The sequence below is a fragment of the Carlito syrichta genome, unplaced genomic scaffold (genome assembly GCF_000164805.1).
Source record: "Carlito syrichta isolate Samal-C Ts95f unplaced genomic scaffold, Tarsius_syrichta-2.0.1 Scaffold153629, whole genome shotgun sequence".
Lineage (NCBI taxonomy): Eukaryota > Metazoa > Chordata > Mammalia > Primates > Tarsiidae > Carlito > Carlito syrichta.
Genome location: NW_007097725.1, coordinates 331516 through 355929, shown reverse-complemented (window position 1 = coordinate 355929; position 24414 = coordinate 331516). Strand labels below are relative to the sequence as shown.

General features: G+C 41.5%; 1 protein-coding gene across 1 annotated transcript in view; it reads right to left on the bottom strand.

Moving 5' to 3' along the window:
* LGR4 (leucine rich repeat containing G protein-coupled receptor 4) overlaps positions 1–24414 on the bottom strand; it is a 66860-nt gene that overhangs the window by 3318 nt on the left and 39128 nt on the right. The window contains exons 5-18 of the mRNA XM_021708953.1: positions 23446–23517; positions 16306–16521; positions 15473–15544; positions 13575–13643; positions 12070–12141; positions 11815–11886; positions 11413–11481; positions 9258–9329; positions 7708–7773; positions 6529–6600; positions 4329–4400; positions 3903–4028; positions 2707–2822; positions 2360–2443 (exon numbers count right to left, since the gene is read on the bottom strand). Coding sequence (XP_021564628.1) covers positions 2360–2443; positions 2707–2822; positions 3903–4028; positions 4329–4400; positions 6529–6600; positions 7708–7773; positions 9258–9329; positions 11413–11481; positions 11815–11886; positions 12070–12141; positions 13575–13643; positions 15473–15544; positions 16306–16521; positions 23446–23517 — 1250 coding nt within the window. The remainder of the gene's footprint in view (positions 1–2359; positions 2444–2706; positions 2823–3902; positions 4029–4328; positions 4401–6528; positions 6601–7707; positions 7774–9257; positions 9330–11412; positions 11482–11814; positions 11887–12069; positions 12142–13574; positions 13644–15472; positions 15545–16305; positions 16522–23445; positions 23518–24414) is intronic.

Here is a 24414-nt window from a genome sequence, read left to right as displayed (position 1 = left end):
ATGCTGGTTATGTCACCGATGACAAATGTTTTATTGAAAAAATCAGGAAAGACAAAATTTTGACCATGAGGCACAAGAAAACTACATATTGCAACTGCCTGGCAGACATGTTTGGTGAACTGTCATGAAACTGGTATGTCCAATAAAACATTTTAAATTGTCATGATATCCATAGACCTAAGAAGCCAATTCTGCATCCTTTATCTGACTTCCAAATAACACAAGAAACCTTTTTCTTATTTTTATTTTATTTTTTTAGTTGAAGTCTCACTCTGTCGCCCAGGCTGGAGTGTACTGGCATGCTCACAACCACCACAACCTTGACCTGCTGGGCTCAGGTGATCCTTCCGCCTCAGCCTTCCAAGTAGCTGGAACTACAAGCGTGTGCCACCACACCCAGCTAGTTTTTTGATTTATAGTAGAGGTGTGGTCTCACCATGTTGCCCAGGCTGGGCTCAAACCTGTGGGCTCAGGCAATCCTCTGGCCTCTGCCCCCCAAAGTGCTGGGAGGACAGGCATGAGCCACCGTGCCTGCTTTCTTCTTTTAAATTTCTTTTTACTCTCCACCTCAAAGAGCCGTTCTCTGTTATCTCAACTCACCTTTCCTCATAGAGAAGGAATAGCTTATCTACCTGAGAATTTAGGATGTCTTTTAAGAACGGTTTCAGAAGTGGGTGAGGTGGGGTTCCCATCCCACCTCCTAAGCTCTAACAGAAGGTCCCGGCTCTCCTTCCCTTCCTGCATCTGCAGGAAGCACATGGGTGTCTTTGTGTTCCTGCACCTGAGCAGAGGGAGGCAGGCTTCAGAGCCCCTCCCAAGGAGAGATGGGCCTGCCCGAGGAGGTGAGCTCAGACTAGCCGTCCTGGCCACACCCAAGGTTCAGTTTCAGTGTGGGCTAAATGGAATCATGGCATATCCAAGTCCAGACTCCTCTCCAGTAAAGGTGCTGTTCCCTTTTCATTGGGTCAGAGTCAGAATCTCACTGTCACCCAGGCTCGAGTACAGTGGGACAATCACAGCTCACCACAGCTTCAACTTCCTGGGCTCAGGGGATCCTTCCTCCTCAGCCTCCCAAGTAGCTGGGACTACAGTCATGTGCCTTCACGCCCAGCTAAGTTTTTGTAGAATCAAGGTCTCGCTATGTTTCCTAGGCTCACTGTGTTTCATGGGCTTAGTTGATCCTCCCGCCTCAGCCTCCCAAAGTGTTGGGATTACAGGTGTGAGCCACCACACCGGGCCCATCGGTTCTTCACGTATGTTCATCAACACGCAGATCCCAGTGGGACAAGTGGGTGGTGAGGGGCACCCCAACCTCCAAAACTTAACATCAGGACTGACACACAACAAAATAAATGACATAAACTGAAATGATTCTTGCAAACCTTATTCACGTACTGGGTAACTTAAAGCTTCTTTTCTATACAGGAACTGTGCTAAGTATTCAAAGAATATAAACACAGCCCCTTAAGAAGAAGTAATCATCAGTGGATCATTAGTAAATCCATAACACTTGGAGATTCCAATTCATAAAATCAACGGCCAGATCACTGTGTGGTATCACATTAACAAAGGAATTTACTTTGTAGCACACAATTTAACCCAAATATATCATCTGTGCCAGCTGCCGTGGCTCACATCTGCAATCTCAGCACTTTGGGAGTCTGATACGGCAGGACTGTGTAAGCCCAGGAGCTCCAGACCAGACTAAGCAACATAGCAAGATCTCGTCGATACAAAATATCAAAAAATTAGCTGGGTGTGATGGTGCGCACACCCAAAATCCCAGTTACTCGGGAGTGGGAGGACAATTGAATGCAGGAGTTTGAGGCTACCTACGATAAGCTGTGATCACACCACTGCACTCCAGCTGGGGTGACAGAGTAAGACACTCAAAAAATAATAATAATCCCTTTTTTTTAAACAGTAAAATGGTAAATCCATCTTCTCTGGTAAATTAGGCAGAATATGACAATCACAACCAAATACATGTTGTCAGTTTAATAACTTTCAAGACTACTAAAGTCAATGAAGTAGATTAGAAAGGAAAGGTTACGATTAGAAAGGAAAGGTTACGATTAAAAACAAAAAACCCACTAACACTAAAACTTCCTATATGAGAATGGACCACGTTATGTTTTTAAAAATAATAATAATCCTTCTAGACCAGAAATTTATTGCCCGAGTCCCAGGATTCTAGGTGCAGTTCTGGGCCTGAGACTGTGCAGGAGACGTCCAAGGTGTTGGTACATGGCTCACCCTTCAAGTCAGAGGCCTTCCTCGAATGCCTCTCCCCAGAAGTTTTACGTTTGCCTAATGCTTGTTGAAAGCAAGAAACCGCAGCAGGAGAGGCTGGGCATACCTGTGGAGGGTGTGCAGTGGATAATGACCTGACTGTGTTCTTCACTTTCAGCAGTGACGGTGGCGTTTGCTGCAGCAGCGACACCTGTATAGATGACAAAGTATGTCTAATTAAAAATGTACCCAACTCACGAGGACCCCATTTTCCTGCAATTTCCTCCACTGCATATGATGTCAATATGTTCCATTTATAGGAGGCTTCACAACTTGATAAAGATGGTGGTAACTCAGTGAATGCCATTTTTTCCGAGAGACTTCCATGTTGTGCCTGCACAAACTGACTGCAATAAGAGGATCTTTCATCCGTGCCTGACAGAGTGTCCATTTAAAAGAAATCCATGCACTTGCCTTTCTCCTTTGGCACGCTGTGGTCTTGGAGGTTGTTATTTTCTGTGTTTAAATTTGCGTAGGAGTCACAGCCCCAAAATGCACAGCACTGATAAGCGTACGGGACTGATAAAGACCTGGAAGAAAGTGGTAGAATCTGCATTGAAGAGCAGATACACAGGTAGAATTGTCGTGTTCACAAGTATTCCCGTCTTTGAAAATTCCAGATTGGGAGTCAGACAGGCCCGACTGTCACATGCTTTAGGCTGGCCCTCCACCCTCCCTGGGCTCCAGTGGCCTCATCTGTGAAAAGAGTTCTGGTGTCAAATGACACCAAGAACTTCAATCTCTCTGCAGGATATCTCCTAACAGTTGGAGGCAAATGGAGCCACATTTAAAATGCAATCATAATACAATTTAAAGTAAAATTTCACAACTCCTTTCACACGTGTATTAACTATGCCCAATTTATCATATGACACAAAATTGATGTCCCAGGTCATTTTGTGACTTTACGCCATTAAATGAATTGATTTTGTCCTGATGAATGCAGTGAAAATGCTTGTTCTCTTCTCTCACAATAATATTCTCAAGCCCTCTTTCCAGCACAGTACCAGTTTTCTGTAGGTTCACACTTAACATGGTTTCTGCCGTCTTGCTGCTAATGAAAAGTTCGTCATACAAAGTGGCTCATGTCAGTAATCCCAGCACTCTGGGAGGCCAAGGCAGAAGGACTGCCGGAGCCCAGGAGTTCAAGACCTGCTTATGCAATATAGTGAGACCTCTACAAACATCTTTTAAAAAATTAGCCAGGTGTGGTGGTGTGCACCTGTAGTCCCAGCTACTTGGGAGGCTGGGGTGGAAGGATTGCCTGAACCCACAAGATCAACACTTGTAGTGAGCTGTGATTGTGCCATTGCACTCCAGCATGGGTGACAGAGTGAGACCCTGGCTCAAAAAACAAAACCCCTTTCTAATGAACAACTATATTATCTTTTTGAGAGCATCAAGGGCCCTGGTTGATGTTCTCAAAAACTACAGAATCATACTCATGTTGTTTTTTTTTTTTTTTACCAAATTTGCAAGGATCAGGGTATAAAATACTCTTAAATTATAGCCTATCAGAAAATCTGGGAACTACAGCAAAAAAACAGGACACTATAATTTTGGAGCCTACCATGACTTCAAACAAAAATAAAAATAAGCAAAAAGCACACCTGAGATTAACAAAGTCTTTTGCTGCCAAAGCTTCTTTCAGTTTGAAGTTGCCCACAAGTTTCAGCTGATTGAGCCCATTCAGGCCTTCCGTAGGAAACGACGTTAATTCATTGAAACTCACATCTCTAAATGTGAATGAGACTTCAAGTTAATGCCCAAGACACAAATCACATAAAAAAATCTACACGTGGATTAACATCATGAATATCAGATCCCTAAGATGAAGCTGAGGTGTGCTCACATGACAGATCTAGCCCGCATCTTGTCATTTGAGAAGATTTTTATCATCAATGCAGCTTAGCATTCATACAAGGGAACAACTACACAGAAAAGTATTTTGAGTTGACGGTGTTAAAACGCATGTCCCTGTAGCACTAGTTACTAGTACTTTCATGATCTTTCGCTGCATATAATCGTCTACTTACAGGTTCGTTATTGGCCCAAGCCTGGCAAATGCTCTGCTGTGAATTTCATGGATCAAGTTTCTACTCAGATCTCTGCAATTATAAGAGAAGCATGTTAATCTTTTCAAATAAACACTCAAAATGCCAGTCAGTTATGTAAACTGTACTTCACAACCTGAGGCAGTCACACAATATCCCCAGTAAGATAACAAAGCTCTTCCATCTTGTCCGGCAACATTTTTCCCGTTTCGGCTGCATGCCTCTCCTTCACAGCCATGTAGCTGTTGGACTGTGCTCCCCGTTGCAGTGGTTCAAGCTGTCATCTCCTTCAGAACAGTTGTGAATTCTCTCCACTTGATCATTCATCAGAATGATGGATATAACCCTTGGTACTATTCGCTAGGTGAGGAGAAGCCTAGCTTCTGACAAAGCTGAAAATGAAAACCCGGCTTCATGTTATTTGCCTTCTCAAAGGTTAGTGATAAGGTCCCCAGGGAAGACAGACAATCAATATGCGAGCAAGAGCATTCCAGTAGGCTGCAGATACCATTCTTTTCCCAAGCAGGAACTAAAAATCACATTAACAGCAGAGCCAGCTCTGTATTCAGGACCACGCCCTGAGAAATTCTGAAATTACAGAATTAAGAAAACAGAGAATCTGCAACCACACTTCAATTGGACCTTAAGGGAAATTCAAGGACTGGATAAATTCATTCTATGATACAGCTCCTGGATAACAAGGAGAACTCAACCCTTGGGTCTAAATCATGAAAAGACCGGGTTTTCCTTGTCTCTTAGTGGAAGAGATGGCAGCTAGGAGCCAGCCTTCTTCCCGACAACTGCCCAGGCCCATACAGTTAGGCTCCAAAATGGAAACATCCAGCAACCCAACTACCGATTAAATATCTTCTAGTAGAATGCTTGTTGCACTTCTTAAAGGGAGTATGAATATAAACCAGGTGCGGTGGCTCACACCTGTAATCCTAGCACTTTGGGAGGCTGAGGCAGGAGGATCACGAGGCCAGTTCAACACTAGCCTGGGGAACATAGAAACCTTGTCTCTACAAAGAATAAAAGTTTTTTAAAAATTAGCTGGACATGGTGACACGTGCATATAGTCTCAGCTACTTGAGGCTGAGGCAGGAGGATCGTTTGAGCCTAGAAGTTTGGGACTGCAATGAGCTATGATCCCACTGCCGCACCCCAGCCTATATGACAGATTGACCCTGTCTCTGAAATTAAAAAATAAAAGGAGGGGGGATACTGGAGAACTGTATTCAATATATGTAATTTCACTTCACTGTCCATATTTCAAACTTTTCTGTCTTATAAAAATGTTCAACTAATTTGGTGTACTGTTTTCTGCACTAAAATTCTAGGAAGACAGTGAATGACAAGCTTTGCCTTAGTCACCTGTATATTCCCAAGTGAATATTAGAATGCCTGGTGCAAATACAAATGATTTTTTTGGGGGGGAGTTTGGCATCTCCCTCTGTCGCCCAGGCTGGAGTGCAGTGGCACACTCAGGCCATCCTTCTGCCTGAGCCTTCTAAGTAGCTGGAACTACGGGCATGCACCACCACGCCCGGCTAATTTTTTTTTTCTTTTATTGTAGAGATGCAGTCTCGCCAAGTTGCCTGGTCTGACAAATGGTTTTTTTAAATAAGTACTTTTTTGGCACAGGCGCTGTATTTGTCATGATAGACATGCACACCAGAGCAGGGGTCAGTGAACTTCTTCTTCAGAGGCCAGAAAGTACATATTCTCGCTTTTGTGGGTCATACAGTCTCTGCTATGATAGTGTGGTGAAAGCAGCTTCAGACAACACTTAAACAAAAGACCTGGCCTTGTTCCAGTAAAACTTAATCGATCAAAACAGGAGGCAGGCTGCATTTGGCTCACAGGCTGTAGTCTGTCTACCCTTTCTCCGATGAAGTGGCAAACCTCACAATTATAACTTAAAAACAAACAAGGTACATCTTTCAGGTTATACATATGACACTTTCTCACTCAGCAACACACAATACCATCAGTTAGGTAAAGTAAAAAATACTGAAAGCAGATTATTTATGTAGTACTGAGTGGTAAAATCTAAGCAAAAATATTTAGATAACATAAATCCTATTTTTAATTGAACATATTAACATAGAAATCATAATGACAAATTAACATATAGTTTTAAAATTTTTTATTTATCTGTGATAATTATTGACAAACTTACAGAATCCTTAGGGATGTCAGGCCTTGAAAAGTGCCTTCCTTTATTTGGTAGATCTGATTACGTTGCAAAGAACTAAAAAGAAGGAATAATTTTTAAAAAGAGAGAGATTAGAAAGAAAAAAATTATTTTCTATATAGAAAAATAACATTTCTTAGTTGAGCTTTTTACGTTTAAAGACCCAATCGTATGGAACATTTATTGATCTTGTTGAAAGTGAGAGAACAGCCCTTTTCCTCATCTATAAAATGAAAAGGTTAGGCCGGGCATGGTGGCTCATGCCTGTAATCCCAGCACTTTGAGAAGCTGAGGTGAGAGGATTGCCTGAGCCCAGCAGTTTGAGACCAGCCTGGGCAACTTGGTGTGACCTCATCTCTACAACAAATTAAAAAATTGGCCAGGCATGGTGGCGAATGCCTGTGGTTGTCGCCACTTGGAAAGCTGAGGCGGAGGGATTGCCTTAGCCCAGCAGGTTGAGGTTGTAGTGGCTGTGAGTGTGCTACTGCACTCCAGCATGGGAGACAGAGTAGAGACTCCGGATCAATAATAATAATAATAATAATAATAATAATAATAATAAAAGATTAGCCTAATTGGTATAATAATAAAATGAAAGGGTTAGTCTAATTGGCATTCCACCCCATACTGAACTGGAAGTTAACTGGTGTGCTATCTAAATGCCTGATAGCCCCACTCAGATGTGAGAGATGGAAGATGATGCAGCGGGAAAGGATCCTAGATAACAGGTCTGTGACAAGGACCACAGGCATCAAGTTAGAGGAAGGAGATAAAAAATGGGAGGATTCATGTCTCCCTCCCCTCATCTCCCAACCAACTTCCATCGGAGCTGTCCTACACAGGACACGGTGGATGCTGGTATTCATGCCTGCTTTCCCTCATTAGCCAGGACAAGCTTTTGTTTGTTTTTAATATATGCCTCCCTCCCCCAATGAGTAGTTAAGGGTCTGACACAACTGGTTGCATGAACACATCTGATATGATGTGACCTTTTGTTTACAGGAATACCTGATTATATGAATTTGATTTATTTTTTTTTCTTTTCCTAAATACTTTCTACTTCCCACTGATTTCTTAATATTTAAACCATTTATTCATAATAGGAAACTCTCAATGAACTAACAATACACCACAGCAAGAAGAGTAGGTCAAAAACCAACTTACATTTCCTCCAGAGCACTGCAACCATTAAAACTTGGAAGGTCCTGTATATTGTTGTAAGACAAGTCCCTTAAACAATGGAAATTAATCAAATTAATGCTATGTTATGGACAGAATATTTTATTAAAAGAGTGGTACTCAGAAGCATTGAAATCAGTGCTAAGATCTGTAATAAAGAGATATGGCTGGACTAGAAAAGCAACTTTATTCCCCCCCAAGACTTGTAAGCTTCTAGAACACTTCATTAGTACAACAGGCTTAATATTTGTAAAGTTCCAGTATATAATACGGAGTAAAGACAATATAAAATACATTAAACTATACTGAAGCATGCAACATAAATATATTAAATTAAATATAGAAAAATGATATAGAAATTATATAAAATTTGTTTTAAGTGGCAAAGCTACAGATTTTAAAAAATTATATTTTCCCAATATTGTTTATGCCATAACTAATTTCTGTGTTGTTCTTTAGTTAAAAAGTTCTAAAAAAATTTTAAAGATATGCTTACTCACATTTTTAAAAAATGTTTATATTAAATCAAACATCAGAACTAGTTAACACTTAATCTCACTGCACTTTTTTCTTGATGGTGATCACCATGTTTAAGTCTGATATCCCATGACACCATTTAACTATAGTCATGACCAGCACAACCAAGTTTCGGTCAATGACAGACAATGTGTACGACTAGGTGTACATATGTAGACAATGTGCAGAATTAGGATTATAATACTGTATTTCTACTGTACATTTTCAATGTTGAGATATACACATACTTATCATTGGGTTATAATTGCCTGCAGGTATTCAGTACAGTGCCACACTGTACAGGTGTGTAGCCTAGGAGCAATAGACTATATCATGCAGCCTGGGTGTGTAGTGGGCTACACCCTCTAGGTTTGTGTAAGGACACTCTGATGTTCACACGATGACGAAATCACCTAACGACGCGTTTCTTAGGACACATCCCCACAGTTAAGTGATGAATGACTGTACTTGCTTGATCCATCAGTCATTTATTCCGTTACTATCTCCTCCACTGAATACTTATTAACAACTTAGTAACTTAATTGTTGATTCTGGTGACATTTTTACAGCCTTTATTTACTTTTAGTTTCCAGGTCAGCTTACAGTTTTTAGAAAGTTACACCCTTGGTTAATTCCTGATTCAGGAAAAATTTAGTTCCTGTTTAGGTTATGGATAAAAGAGAGAAGAATAGGGGGAGATAACACCCCTGAGGAAACTAGAATAAGGAAAAAGAGTCAGGAAAAGAAAAGGTTTAGGAAGAACTTAGCTTGGTTTTACTTTTTTAAAAAATAAAGCCACAAGATGTAAGCTGTATTCATAACCCTAATATCTAACTCAAATGTACATTCCCTACCCCTGTGGACTACTCAAATACCTGCTCATTTCCATGAAGGGAACAAATAAGAAGTCATTATACCCCAAGACCCCCTTGTGAAAATAGTTCCTTAAACGTGGAACCAAACGTGTATGGATATATAAAAGGCAGGCATGAGGACAAGGGAAGACGAATCCAACTTACAGAGTCCGAAGCATCTTTTGCTCTTGACACAGATTATCAGGTATGCTGCTGATCTTTGTGCCTGTCAAGGTCCTGTGGAAAAACACAGTTCATCTAAGAAATAATTCAAGCCAACAGAAAAATAAATGCTTATATGTTTACACGGGGGCTAGAGTCTGACATCCCTCAGCCTAATTACTACTCCCCAGCATTAGCAATTGGGAAGGTGAATTAACCCTCAATATTACTGTCACTTCACAGTAATGCAAAAAAGCTGGTGACGAGAGAAGCGGACATCATCTGGAGAATGGGCTTGGCTTCCCACACAGACCAAGAGAAAAACACGAATCCACAGTAACAGCCTGGTCACAATCATCTGCAAGTGCCGTCACCCAAAACACATGACACCAACTTAGCCTCCCACCCCAAGACTTTGTCTTTTCTTTCAGCCATGCTGGCTCAGCATTTTTTATTTTTTATTTTTGAGTTGGAGTCTCCCTCTGTCACTCAGGCTAGAGTGTGGTGGCACACTCATGGCCACCACAGCCTCGACCTGCTGGGCTCATGCGATCCTTTTGCCTCAGCCTTCCAAGTAGCTGGAACAACAGGCATGCATCACCATGCCCGGCTTATTTTTCTTGATTTATTGTAGAGACGAGGTCTCACCAACTTGCCCAGGCTAGTCTCGAGGCCATGGACTCAAGCAGTCCTCTCGCCTCCGCCTCCCACAGTGCTGGGATTACAGGCGGAACCACTGCACCCAGCCACATTCTTAAATATTCTTATTCTCCTCTCATTCCACGCTTCCATCTGTAGTCACCAGCAGTTCCTGTTACTTCTTTCACTGCAAAGTTTTTAAGATCTAACTCTTAGCTGGGCTCGGTGGCTCAGCCTGTAATCCCGTGCCTTGGGAGGCTGAGGTGAGTGAATTGCCAGAGCCCGTGGGTTCGAGACCCGCCTGGGCAACTTGGTGAGACCTCATCTCTACAATAAATCAAAAAATTAGCTGGATGTGGTAACACGCGTCTGTAGTTCCAGCAGCTTGGAAGGCTGAGGTGGAAGGATCGCCGGAGCCCAGCAGGTCAAGGCTGCGGTGGCCGGGAGTAGCCACTGCACTCCACTCTGGGCGACAATTAAAAAAAAAAAAGATCTAACTCTTTCAGAGAAAGGGCAAAATGACACAGAGGGTGGAGGACTCTCAGATAGACCAAGCTGTTTGTTCTGCAAAGAATCCAGTGATGGACTGAAGTCCTGGGTTTCTGGTGGCTGGATGTGTATGGTTGGGTGGACTATTCCCAGGACCACCTTCCCATTCTCTCTCTCTCTCTCTTTCTCTCTCTCGTAGCCTCTTCTACTTCCCTTCCTCACACTGCCTGCTCAAACATTCTCAACACCTCCCAACCCCCTTAAGGGCCAAGTTTTAAAGTCTATTTCTATGTTTCTTAAGTTGTTTTTTTTTTTTAACACCTTGGCACACGTGACAGTCATAACATCTACATGGCACATTGTGGTGAGGCGCCTGTGGCCGGAGACCTGGCCGCCGCAGGCCACATCTGGCCGTCTGGAGAGCTGAGGTCATCCCTATCTGAGAGGCACCTGCAACCCTTTCACAGCCCACTCACTGGGAAACACGGCCGTAACCAAATGTTCAACTTTCAAGTCTTGACATTTTACTAGCTGATCCCCAACTATCCTTCAATTTCTCCATACCGCCCTCATCCCCTGAAAAATATGCAATCCTAGCTATATTTGCTCATCCATATGCCAGCCCCGAGCGTGTTTTTGGTATTCCCAGTTTTCCCCAACCCTGCCTTTCTAAATAAAAGACTCCGCTCTGGGAAACCTGAGAGTGTTCAATTTCCAAATGTTCCACCACCTTCATGAGGCCTTCTGGGATGGTCTACACCGACTGCTTCTACCTCTGAATTCCTAAAGCACTGCTTTTACTTGGGCACTTCATTACTGCCTTATAGTTTCCATGACTTTTTCATATGCCAGGCTGCAGGCCTCCTGAGCTGACTGAGCCCAAACCCAATGTATCCCTCTCCATGCATGATACTCATGCAAGCTGGAGGAATCAGCATCAACCCACATCCCCACTGAAAAGCACTGGCACCCTCCTGGCAGGCCCACAGTGATAGCCCGACATGACCCCACTGCAGAGGGGCACACTTACAGACTCTCCAGATGGACAGTTCCAGTAAGATTGGGGAACCGCTGCACCATGCTTGCACCACGAAGGACTCTTCAGGGAATTGAGAGAAACCAGTTTCAGATTTAAAAAGTCTGTATCAATTTCTTGTTAAAATTTTATCTTTCAAGCAGCTTAAAATGACAGTACTCCCACAACTAAAAAGAAAAACTAGATTCATCTCTCGAATGTACTTGAAAGAGTAATAATTTGGCCAAGTGTTCAAATAAATAAGAATCATCATATACCTCCAGTGTTCTCCTTTGGACTTCTGTCCAAGGGAAAAAAAAGATTTTGTTTTCTGGAGGTCCAATGATAAATTCTTGTTTTCCATTAAAACAACTGTATAAACGTTTAGGTTTGTTTCTCAATTTGCACAGTACTTACAAGGAATGCAGATCAGATAAATTGTGAAATGCGGAGTTCCCCACAAAAGATAGAGGATTATCATACAAATGTCTGTGAAAATATCCAAAAAAAGCAAAGTTTTCATATGTTCGCAAGCACGCTGATATCAAATCTATGTTCACAGAGTACACGTATCTAAAAGTCTGAATTTTCAATCTTTATCTAGATATTTGGCATCATACAGACATGGCTTTACATGATTATATATTAAAGGTATCTTTCAAAAATACTTACATAGTTCTTAAGAGTGGATTACCACCAAATGCCCCATCAGGGATAACAGAAATAGAATTACTATGAAATCCCCTGGAAAGATAAGAAAAAACTATTTTGAAATTCAGTATTCTCTTGCAAAATAAATTAAAACCCAACATTATATAAAATACAACTGATAAGGACCATATAAAAATTCTCGAAGGTGTGGGAATTCTGAATTTTTACTTCCATCTCTTCCTTTTCAGGTATACACTGAATTCTTTTTAAATCCACTGCTTAGCACAGTGCTGTTTGGTCCCTTGACGCATCTATTGGTTGCTTCACCATCAAAGAACTTGAGACAGTGAGACTCGCAAGGTGTTCTATACTCAAAACCTCTCTTACCAAAGCCTGCATTCTTTTTTTTGTTTTTTTTTTTGTTTTTTGAGTTGGAGTCTCACTCCCTTGTCCAGGCTGGAGTGCAGCGGCACACTCACAGTTACCCCAGTATCGACCTGCTGGACTCCGGTGATCCTTCTGCCTCGGTCTTCCAAGTACCTGTAGTTACAGGCGTGCACTACCATACCTGGCTAATTTTTGATTTATTGTAAGTTTCCAGGGCTGGTCTTGAACCCGCAGGCTCAGGCAATTCACTTGCCTTAGCCTCCTAAAGTGCTGGGATTACAGGCTGAGCCACCGAGCCCAGCCTGCATTTAGTCTTTTTGGCAATGCACCTTAGAATGGTAACTATCAACTAACTCATGACACACAATCCCTATTATGCCACACACATGCACTGTCTCTGCTCATGACAAACCCACCATCCAAATGCTCCCTCATTCCTTTCATTCATTTAAATATTTCCATTCTTTCAAGCCTTTCCCTGAGCTTCCATGAAGCCTAATTTTTTTTCTTTTTTGAGTTGGGGTTTTACTCTGTCATGCAGACTGGATGGAATACAGTGGCATGATCACAGCTCACCACAGCCTTTACCTCCTGAGCTCAAGTGATCCTCCACCTCAGCCCCACAAGTAGCTGAGACTACCGGCATGCACCACCATGCCCAGCTCATTTTGTGTAGAGACAAGGTCTCACTGTGTTGCCCAGGCTGGTCTTGAACTCCTGGGGTCAAGGGATCCTCCCACCCTGGCCCCTCAAAGTACTGGAATTACAGGTGTGAAATACCACACCCCACCTCCTGAGACCTTTTTCTGGATTCACTTATCCTATTCATTCAGCATTTATTTCCCCCTAGAAGCAGCTGTCTGTCTTACATGGTTGGTCTCCCCAGCAAGACTAAGACTACAAGCTCCTTAAAGGCAGAGACCATACCATCGTACCTTTTTCTTCTACCAGCACTAAACCAATACAGTAATCTATGCTGTCTGTGCCAGCGAACATAATCCAGTTTGTATGATTACATGCATTTATGTGTATTATAGATTCATGCAAGGGAACAAAGATACTCTAAAATCTCAGTGTTGGAACATTAGATGGTGAGTTCCAGGGATATTAAGGCATAAAAAGAACAAAGTAATACTCACAGCTCTTTTAGGCTAGGAAGGGCTTTAATGGCCTGAGGAAATTCCCCCAAGTTATTATAATTCAAGTCCCTAAAGAAAATGGGGGAAAGATACATAACTGTATTGAGCAGAGGTCATAATTCATAAGGTATTTTGGTACATATTTAAAAATATTATTAAAAAACCACATCTTCTGAATTGTAATCTTTATCAACCAGACTGTCATTCAAAACTTCAAAGGAGTTTAATTGAATGCATACCTTTTCTTAGAATACTGAATAGGAAAAAAAGCATTCTTCTTCTGTGATGTTTTTGGGTCAACAAATTTACAAGGTCAAAGAATTCTCAGAATCATGTATTACTGATGCACTAAATAAACAAATCATCTGAATGTATTTCTCAGAAAATTCACCATAAAACAAAATTTACTCAATGTCCATTTATAAATGACAGCATGAAATTGAGGCTTTTGTTGGCAGTTGGGAGTGGCTTCCTGAAATTCTGGTATGACCTCAGCCCCTGTATCAGCATGATGACCTGAGGTAAGAACAAGAAGCTGTCCTCATGCAAGCTACAAATCACTGAAAATGTTGCATTAACGAGGAGCGAGACAAGCCACAGTGATGTGTACTAAAAAAGCCTTGGTTCTGAGAATGGTTAAGTTTAATTTTCCTTAACATAAAGGGTATGCTGGCATATGATTTAAAAAAAAATTTTGAGTCGAGGTCTCACTCTGTCACCTAGGCTGGAGTGCAGTGACATGACCACAACTCACTGCAGCCTCCACCTCTTGGGCTCAGGTGATCCTTCTGCTTCAACCCCTAAGTAGCTGGGACTATAGGTGTGCGCCACCACACCTGGCTAATTTTTTGTAGAGATGAGGTCTTGCCTCAGCAGTGGGGCATGACTGACTTCAGAATGAGAATAAAACAAAATTAAAATCCCAGCTCCTCTGAGATCTACTTTGTTTTTCTTTTTTACATAGAAGGAAAAATAGCAAATAAAAATTTTTAGCTGGGAAGAAGAGGTGTGATTTTAATACAGCTGGAATAGTGTGCACAGTCTAGAATCAGGAGACCCATTAAATCTTTTATTTGTTACAGTAGATATTACACACTTAACAGCAGAGATCTGAATTTGGAATGATCTTCAATATCTTCAACTTTCAAATATCTATTAATAATAGATAATCAGGCTGAACAAAACATGACAAAACCTAGGCATTCTGATTAAGCTTCACTCACTCATCTAATTGGGACATTCTCTGAATCGTTCACTACATCACAATAGCAAACTTATGTATCTTTGAATAAAGGCAACTAATATAAACTAAAGCAACAAAAACAAAGACTCCACTCTCAATTATACATAGCTGCATGGTGTCTTTTACTTATCTAGTAGGCAACAGACATTTGCAAAAGTCAGAGGTCCTGAACACTTTAGCTAGTGGGAACATCAACAAGAGTATCAGAAGTAAATTATAAAATCTTAATTTGTTACATTTTAGCATGTGAAAACATACATAGTCTTCAAGCCCAGCATACCAATTCAAATGTAAGGCAATTGAGATCACAGAAAAAAACAAACATAAGAACTATCCAGAATTCATTTTAGAGATTTCCAAGTTCAGAACTGTCATCCATTTTTAAAAAAACCATTTTGGAAAAAACATAAATCTTTGTAGAATGAGCTGCTTTTAACATGTATTTTTGGGAGAAATAACATGAAGTTCACACTGAAGAACCATGTTTAAGTGTAAACTTAGATTAGTATTCATGAGTGGGTTATTTGATGCCAAGAATTTGGTCACACATTAAAGTAAATTAATAGTGAGCTGAACAGAAGACCATTTTTCTTTTCTTTTTCTACAATGAGGCACAAAATTAGACTGTCAATACCCCAATGTGGTATATACTTACAAGGTCTCCAGGTTGTCTAATCCATCAAAACAGTGTTGACCCAGGCTTTTAATTTTATTGTTATGAAGATGCCTATGGGAAAAAAAAAAAAGCATCAAAATGACTTTTACATCTCCCAATTAGCAACTTTTATCATTGTTTCCCATGTCTAAATTGGTGTGTAAAAAAAATGGTATAGTTAAATATCCCAATGCCTGACTACAAAAACCAAATGGGATTGGGTAGTCAGTTCTCACTCCACACCGCATACTTGCTGAACATTGGAAACCAATGGGTTCTACTGCCATGCCACCCTGAACGCGCCTGATCTCGTCTGATCTCGGAAGTTAAGCAGGGTCAGTCCTGGTTAGTACTTGAAGGGGAGAATATCAACAGGAAAGAAAAAGATTTCTAATGGAAAAATGTTCATATACATCCAAGATTATTTAATAGTTACTCAAATCAAAACAAAAGTTTCTGTTTCTGGTTGGGCGTGTGGTTCACACCTGTCATCCCAGCACGTTGGGAGGCTGAGGCAAGAGGATTGCTTGAGCCCGGGAGTTCGTTTAAGACCAGCCTGGTCAACAAAGCGAGATGACCTTGTCTCTAGAAAAAAAAAAATAGCCAGGTATGGTGGTGTGCACCTTTAGTCCCTGCAATTTGGAAGGCTGATGAGGGAGGATCACTTGAACCCTGGAGGCTGAGGCTGCAGTGAGGTATGATTGTGCCACTGTACTCCAGCCTGGGTGACAGAGGGTGAGTCCAACCCCAAAACAAAACAAACAAAAAAGCCCCTGTTTCTGCACCCTCCCCCCCATCAACACAAACATATGGTATTAAAGGTGGCCACTTACAGAACCACTAGGCTTGAAAGGTTGGTAAATGCAAAGTCAGGGATGCTGGAGATTCTGTTGAGAGCCAAGGTCAGCGCCTGCAGCGTGGGCAGATTGCTGAGGGGCTGCACAGGCACTTCCGTCAGGCCATTGTCATCCAGCCACAAATGCCGCAGCTGAACGAGCCCTTCGAAACTGTCCTCGGGGACGGAGGTAATATGGTTAGCATCCAGACGCCTGATGGAAACAGAAGCAGCCACGGTCAGTAATGAGTTCTAGTGAAATGAGGCACTCCGAGTCACAGCTCTCAGAGCTTTCCAAACAAAAAGGACTTAGGAAAATGACCATCCATCATTTTACTAGAAGGTCTCATGAAATCTAATCAGTATACGAAAGTCTGTTTTTTCCCTTTTTCTTCATCACAAAGGGGGTACGTCCAAATCTAAATCCGCCAACTGTTTTTGGCGATAAAGAAGTAACTTTATAGTAGAAAGATAATGTTTTTTTAAAAAAGCACCCCACAAAGCTGAACTTGGAGTTTTATGTTTCAGAGTACAATTGTCAAAACGACAGAAAAACAAGGCCAGGTATGGTGGCTCTTGCCTGCAATCTCAACTTTGGGAGGCCAAGGCGAGAGGATGCCCTGAGCCCAGGGGTTCGAGGCCAGTCTAGGACAATTGGCGAGACTGTGCCTCTACAATAAATTTAAAAAATTAGCCGGGCATGGTAGAACGTGCCTGTAGTTCCAACTACTTGGAAGGCTGAGGTGGAAGGACTGTCTGAGCCCAGCAGATCAAGGCTGCAGTGGCCATGAGTGTGCCACTGCACTCTAGCCTGGGAGACAGAGTGAGACTCTGACTCATAAAAATCAAAACAAAAACCAACCCCCCCCCACAAAACCAAAAACAGAAAAACAAGGAGAAAACTAAGCTGATCGAATAAACTATGTGGCTTCCAATGTTATCTTATAACTAATATTTGACATTAAATTTAGTTGCTACTCTGATTCACCAAAGGGAAAAATTAGAAAATATTTACTTTAAAAAAAAATAACAACTAACCATTTCAATAGATTGCCAATCATCCTTATTGCCACTAGGCAAGTTAAATATATAAGTGTCATGTATTGGCAAAGCAACTTTCTCCCCTTATCTTAATAGTAAGTACTTTTGAAAAATTAGTTTGCCAGAATTAACAGTTATTAGGAAAAGGTCAAATTGTCTGTAGGAAAAATGAAGTATTCCCTCCAATCAATGTTATTGTGGCTTTAAAGCTTTTTCAATTTTTCCAAAAGTTTTGAAATTAGGAACACCTTAGGATTACTCATACTTAAAATTAAGTAGCCATGTGAAAATCTGGAAATTCAGTCCTAAGTATTATTTTGGCACAACCAGATGCAACTGTTGGAATAATGGCTTTTCAACACAAACACAACCTGGCATTAATAGGAGGAGGGACAATATTTGCCAGGCAATTCACAACTTTCTTCCCAAATCCCTGTGGATACCCGTTCATCACTGACAGTCATGCCTCACAGCTTTGGGCCTCTTTGTGAAGATTAGGGAACACCAACAACTGGTAAAAATTCAAAATGACAGCAGGTTTTGTTTATATTTGTGTGTGTGTGTGTGTTTTAAAGTAAGAGCCTGGCAACTTCCAAGTTCAGGAAATTCAGCGTTTCAGAGCGGCTTCTATGCCTCCTGTTCCCTTATCATGCTCCAGGTTCAGCGACTGCCACCACTCTCCCTTTCCCTCCAGGAAGTTCTGGGCCCCTGCACCCAATTCACGGCTCTCAGTCCTATGCCTTCTCCTTCCTAGAGCAACAGGGGTTAAAGCCTTCTGGAGGCATTCCCCCTAATGGAAGCGTGCCTTTGATAGAGCCAAGATGGTTGAAAGAACACTTGAGAGCAAGCTCAGGACACCAAGCAGCTGCCTTAAGAATCTGCCAAGAAGCATACCTTTTTAGATTGGTTTATTCCTTAGGCTTTCTAGAACTTTCCCTGAGAAGAGACAGGCACCTTCTGTGTTACAGACTGGCAAAATACTGGCTACAGAACTGGTTAGGAGACTTGCTCTAATGAGAAGGGAGGAATGTGTACACACACACACACACACACACCTCAAATTCTTAGGAAGAAAAAGACCCTAACTGTATAACCATACAGTTTAGCATATGATGTAATAAGAAATTAACACTTCACTGTCAGTTGGCTTTTAGGCTAGTGGCCTGAATTTTCCAGAATCACACTTGTTTTTTGAGTCGGAGTCTCACTCTGTTGCCCAGACTGGAGTGCAGTGGCATGCTCATGGCCACTGCAGCCTCGACCTGCTAGGCTCGGGCGATCCTTCCACCTCAGCCTTCCAAGTAGCCGGAACTATAGCCACACGCCATCACGCCCGGCTAATTTTTTGATTTATTGTAGAGATGAGGTCTCGCCAAGTTGCCCAGGCTGGTCTCAAACCAGTAGAGTCAGGCAATCCTCTCATCATGGCCTCCCAAAGTGCTGGGATTATAGGCGTGAGCCACCGTGCCCTGCCCAGAATCACACTTTTAAAGATTAGTGACTTTGGAGAAGTAAATTACACATTTGGCCCTGAGCCAGCAGATCAAGCAACATCTGTCTTTGGGTGATCTTGAAAACCCAATACTCTTCTCTACTCCAGCTGCTTAACTTCATCATATTCTTCTCTATATCCCCAAATAAGAAGGTGATATTTAGACTGAGACCTAAAGAATATGAGTAAGACTGATTTGAAGCAGAAACAGGACAAGGAGTGTTTTAGGCAAAGAGCCAGGGCAGAGACCCAGTAGCAGAAACTGGGAGGTTCTGATCCAGCACCTCCCAGAAGGTTGGTATGATCAGAACACAGGAGGAAGGGGAGGTGGGCCCAGGGGGACCTGGCTGGAATGCAAACAGGGTCCAGATAGGGGTTGCATCATATTTTAATCACAAACTGAAATTCCTCAGTGTTGCAGCAGTTTACACGTTTAAACTGCTTTATTTTAGCATATTGGGGACAGTGTGTGTTCATATTCAATAAAATACTGTGTAGTGTCTCCCCTAAATACACCCCCACTGAAATTAAGTCCTCCCTATAAAAGTGTTACATTACAGTAAACTGTAAAATACTACCATAAGGGAAGTTGTACCTTTTTAATATAAATTCGGTAGTACTACATACAACTGTCACACTCCTGTGAATTCTGTGCCATCCAGGAAAAGGGACAGCCTTAACTTATAGATAGCCAGGTGAGTTTTGAGCTAAAGTAGTAATAAGATTATCTTCTATACAAAATAATAAGACAACAGTAATGGCACACAGTTTCCTCTGTACTAAAAATTCCCCAAGATTGTAAAAGTCACATTTACATAAGGATTAAAAAGAAGAACTATGAAAAAATTGAACCCTTAAATAAGAAGTTAAGTGAGATAAAGGATTTGGGGTGACTCAAATGATTAATCCTTATCCTTTGGTTCACATGTGGATGTGGTGAAAACACCCATGAAGATTTTGTGCTTACACCCAGATAAATGCTCTACAGAGAAACCGTCTGAGAACTGTGGCTTTGGGCCCATGACCTATGCTATGAATATTCACCCCAACTAACAGATCAAGAAAATTCTATAACTACGGCACGGGGGCTCACGCCTGTAATCCCAGGCGTGTGCACTTTGGGAAGCCAAGGCAAGAGGATTACCTGAGCCCGGGTGTTCGAGACCAAACTGGACAACTTGATTAAACCTCATCTCTACAATAAATCAAAAAATTAGCTGGGTGTGGTGGCGCATGCCGGTAGTTCCGACTACTTGGAAGGCTGAGGCGGAAGGATTGCATGAGCTCAGCAGGTTGAGACTGCGGTGGCAGGGAGCATGCCACTGCACTCCAGCCTGGGCGACAGAGTGAGACTCCAACTCAAAAAAAAAAAAAAAAGAAAGAAAGAAAATTCTATAACTCATTCTTTCAGTCAATGCTAAAAGGCATCAGATAACTCACAAACTGGAAAGACCATGTGGGGCATCTTCAAGGTATTCTATGGTTTAAACTCTATACAGGCAAGAGATAAAACTATAACTTTATTTAAGTGCAGTTTTATTGTTAAGAAGTTTATAATGTATTAACTAAATTCCCTTGCTGTCATCTTGAAAGCAAGCTTCTATTCTCTAGTCTCAAAAGTCTATTATCACACCTGACCAAGACTCACATATTTTTAAAATCTCTTGTCTAACTGAAACTACAGTTACAAAATAATGCTACATACAGGCATTTACTGCTGAAAGTCTCTGGTATCAATAAACACCTATTCTGTGTAATCAAAAGCTCTTTTTCACTCTATTCTAACTTACCAGGAATGTAAATATTCCAGTTATCAACATATTTTAAAACTGAAGAAGATCTAGCAAATTTAATCTTTCAGGTCCTTTAATGTTCAACAAAAATGTGACCTGACGTAAGAAAAATGTTCTAGTGGAGTTAATTCTGACATGTCAATTTATTTCTTTTCTTTGTTTATTTATTTGAATTAGGGGTCTCACTCTGGGCTCCAGTGATCCTCGCACCCCAGCTACAGGCACATACCAGCACACCTGGCTAATTTTTTGGTATTTTGTAGCAACAAGGTCTAATTATGCTTCCTAGACTGGTCTGGAGCTCCTCCTGCCTCAGCTTCCCAAAGTGCTGGGATTACAGGCATGAGCCACCACACTCAGCCTGACATGTCATTTTAATATCCTGGCTCAGCTAATGCTTCAGTCATGTTCATGGCTTCGCGGGAGTCATTATAATGCCTTTTTATTAGTAGCAACAATTCACACACTTGCATCAAACCACTTCTCAGCAATTTCAATCCCTAATGAACTTTGCTCCTTTTAAGCACTATTCAAAAAACCACAAGGAAATCTTTCATGTAATTCAGGTCTGAAGATCAGATTTTCAAACAAACTCAAGTGCTGATAAGACTGTTTTACACCACAACAGAATTTCAATTGTATCTAACTTCACCAATGCACCCACTGTGCTAACAAACCCATGAACATTTCCTTCTTAAATAACACAGGCCTGACACACAGCAGCTCCTGTGTTTCTAATACACAGAAAAATATCCCAATGCCTTTAAAAAAGAAAAAATAAATATGTTTTGCCTTTACTCGTTACTCACCCCAACCAATTTTGGAGATAATTTCAACTATCCACAGATGATAAGTGCCATATGCTTTTTAAAGGCTGAGCACGGCTGCTCAAGCCTGTACTCCGAGCACTTTGGGAGGCCAAGGCCTGAGCCCAGAGGTTTGGTACCAGCCTGAGCAACTTAGTGAGACCTCGCCTCTACAGTATGTCAAAAAATTAGCCAGGCATGGTAGCGAGTGCCTGTAGATCTGGCTACTTGGAAGGCTGAGGCAGAAGGATCACCTGAGACCAGCAGGTCGACGGTGGGGTGGCCATGAGCATGCCACTGCACTCCAGCCTAGGCGACAGAGTGAGACTCTGACTTCAAACAAACAAACAAACAAACATTAAAAGAGGGAAACTTACAATTTCTGTGAAAAAACACCACTTTAAATCATTCATATTACCAATAAATATAACATGCATTTCAAGGTACTTACAGACCACAAGTTAGAAAGAATCTATTTGTATGTTTTCTTGGTGTTATTTTTTTTTGTTCTGAAGTTGAAAATGAGAGTTTAGTCTTCTCTCTTTTAGCCTTCAAACTAGACATAATAATTGAGTATTATGATTTTTAAGTCTTGGAAAATAACAACTTAGTATGGAGGTCCTGAAGTTAATTGAGTTCTGAAGAAGTAAAAGAAAGTAAAATCGATTTAAAATGCCTAATGAATTCAGAACCAGCAGAGGTCAGATGACTCCTCGTGTATATCTGTCCCAGGTGAGAGCGTGTAGAGTCGCCAAAATAACATTTCTGTAAGGGAACTCATCCCAGTGAACTCATTTTAAGAGTCTACTCAGAATCTATCCAATTAGCTGTGGTGGAAACAATCCTTAAATTCCATAATTTAACACTGTAGTGAAGTGAGCTACCTATCACAGACCATCTTACATTAAATTTGTATGTCAACTAGGAGTTAAACAGCCAACACTCTGGCTATATGTTAAAGTTTAACTTTTACAGCAGATATTTTAGTAGTGGTACATATTTTTATTTTCACATTCATTTCCCACTGGCTACTAGAATATCTAATCTAAAATCAAACAGCAATCTACAATTTGCAATTTCCAGTGCTGCCTTTTTGGTATACTTTAAAATGGTTTTACAATAGCAAACTGAAGGGACAAGAAGCTCAATCATTTTCCCCTTGCATTTTCTAACTTACATGCACCTCCTAAAAAAGCTCGCATTTGCAGTTATCTCAAAGTACAATAAAAAAAAATCCAAGTGGCACATTAGTATACAAATATGTGATGTGGTTAAAATGCAGTTTTATAACCCAGCACACATAAGTGTGATAACTACTACAATGTTCTATTCAGAGTGGTTCTAGGGAGATTTTTAAAATATGGCTTTCTGGATTCTACCTTTAAAGAGAAAACAGCGTTACTCCTAAGATATGGCCTAGCAATCTCCCCCGAGCGACAGTGTTGCGAAGTGTGGTCAAAGAGCCAACTTGGAGAAACTGCACCCTGGCCCCCCTGTATTGAGTATTCAGGGCATGAAGGGAAGCAATGCAAATCTGTATTCACTACTCTAACAGAAGCTAACAGAGTTTCTTGTTTTGAAAAATGCTGTGCCTTTTTTTTTTTTTTTTTTTTTTAGCCATTCCTTCTCCCAAATTGAGAAACTATAATAATTGTTCAATTACCATCACCATCTGAAACAGAAACTTCTTTGTGATCACTTCTCGACAGTCGGGCACAAGAGCCTAGCCTAGAACTTCTGTATACACAAAACTCTGGCTTTCAGGAGCAGCCAGTCACCCACTGTGTACAAGCTCATGGAGGTACACCAGGCAGGGACTACACAGTAGCTTTCTCCTGGCCTCCAGGATAGGAGAGGAAGCAGAGAGAACAGCAACTGGCCAGTCTCACTCTACTCAGATCAAAGGGTGCATGTCCCCTTTTCCTGGGATTCCAGCACTTGACACATTGAACAGGCAGAGTGACCTCCTCAGATTCAAGAATGCAGAGAACCAGAGAGTTACTTACAAAGACTGCAAAGCACTCAGTCCTCGAATGGCTTCGCTGGGAACTGTTTTCAGCTGATTGTTCTGGAGGGTCCTGGAAGGAAATGTTTGGTTAGTGAATAACAAGCAGTTGTTACCACTTTCTTCTTAGAAAACTTCAGAGCCATTTTCTTTTTTCCCCAAAAAAGGGTGTGTCGGAGGTGAAAAATACCCATGATGAGAGAATTGCAAAAAAATCGAGACATTTATTACAGAGCTGGAAATGAAACCTATCCTAAGCCTTCCCCCAACACAGACCTGCTGGGTAAAATCCACATTTCCAGGGATGATTTCATGCCTGGGAACGAAGGCATCCAGGTTCATATTCATGCTGGTACTGTTAGTTAATGTGAATTGGGACGTGTAAGTTAACTAGGAGGTAGAAAAAGCAAACTCATTTGGAACCCCTAATGCCTCTTCCAATTGGGCAAGTCCTGAAACGGGCTCAGGTAAGTCAACTTTCCCAAGAAGATGGCAGACTTTAGGGAAAAGAAGTCACGTTCCTCAGTGCATGCAGGGCCAGAACAGCAATAGGGTTTTAGTCAGCGGACAGTTAGGGTCTGCAGACTAGAGGCACAGATCTACACTGCAAATGAGATCCTTTTGATTTTTGCCTTTCCTCTCACATTAATAAAACGACTGCCTGACAGGATCCATAACCACAGAATGGAAGAAGTAATAAGTCGACCGAGCTCACTGAACCAGAGAGGTCTGGTGACCTACTGAGGTTCCCTGGGGAGGCAGTGGCAGAAGCAGGGGCAGTCAGCTCACCTGTTCCCTAAACTGCCACACCCAAGCTCCTGACCACTGCCAGGAATTGGTCTCCTGATCCCTCACTGGCATCTCAACTGCCTTCAGCTCTAAAATAATTGTAACATTTAGAGCTCCTGTAAGTCTTTTTTTTTTTCCTTCCCTTTAGGGTCAGCGAATTCAAAGTTCTCATAGCTATAAA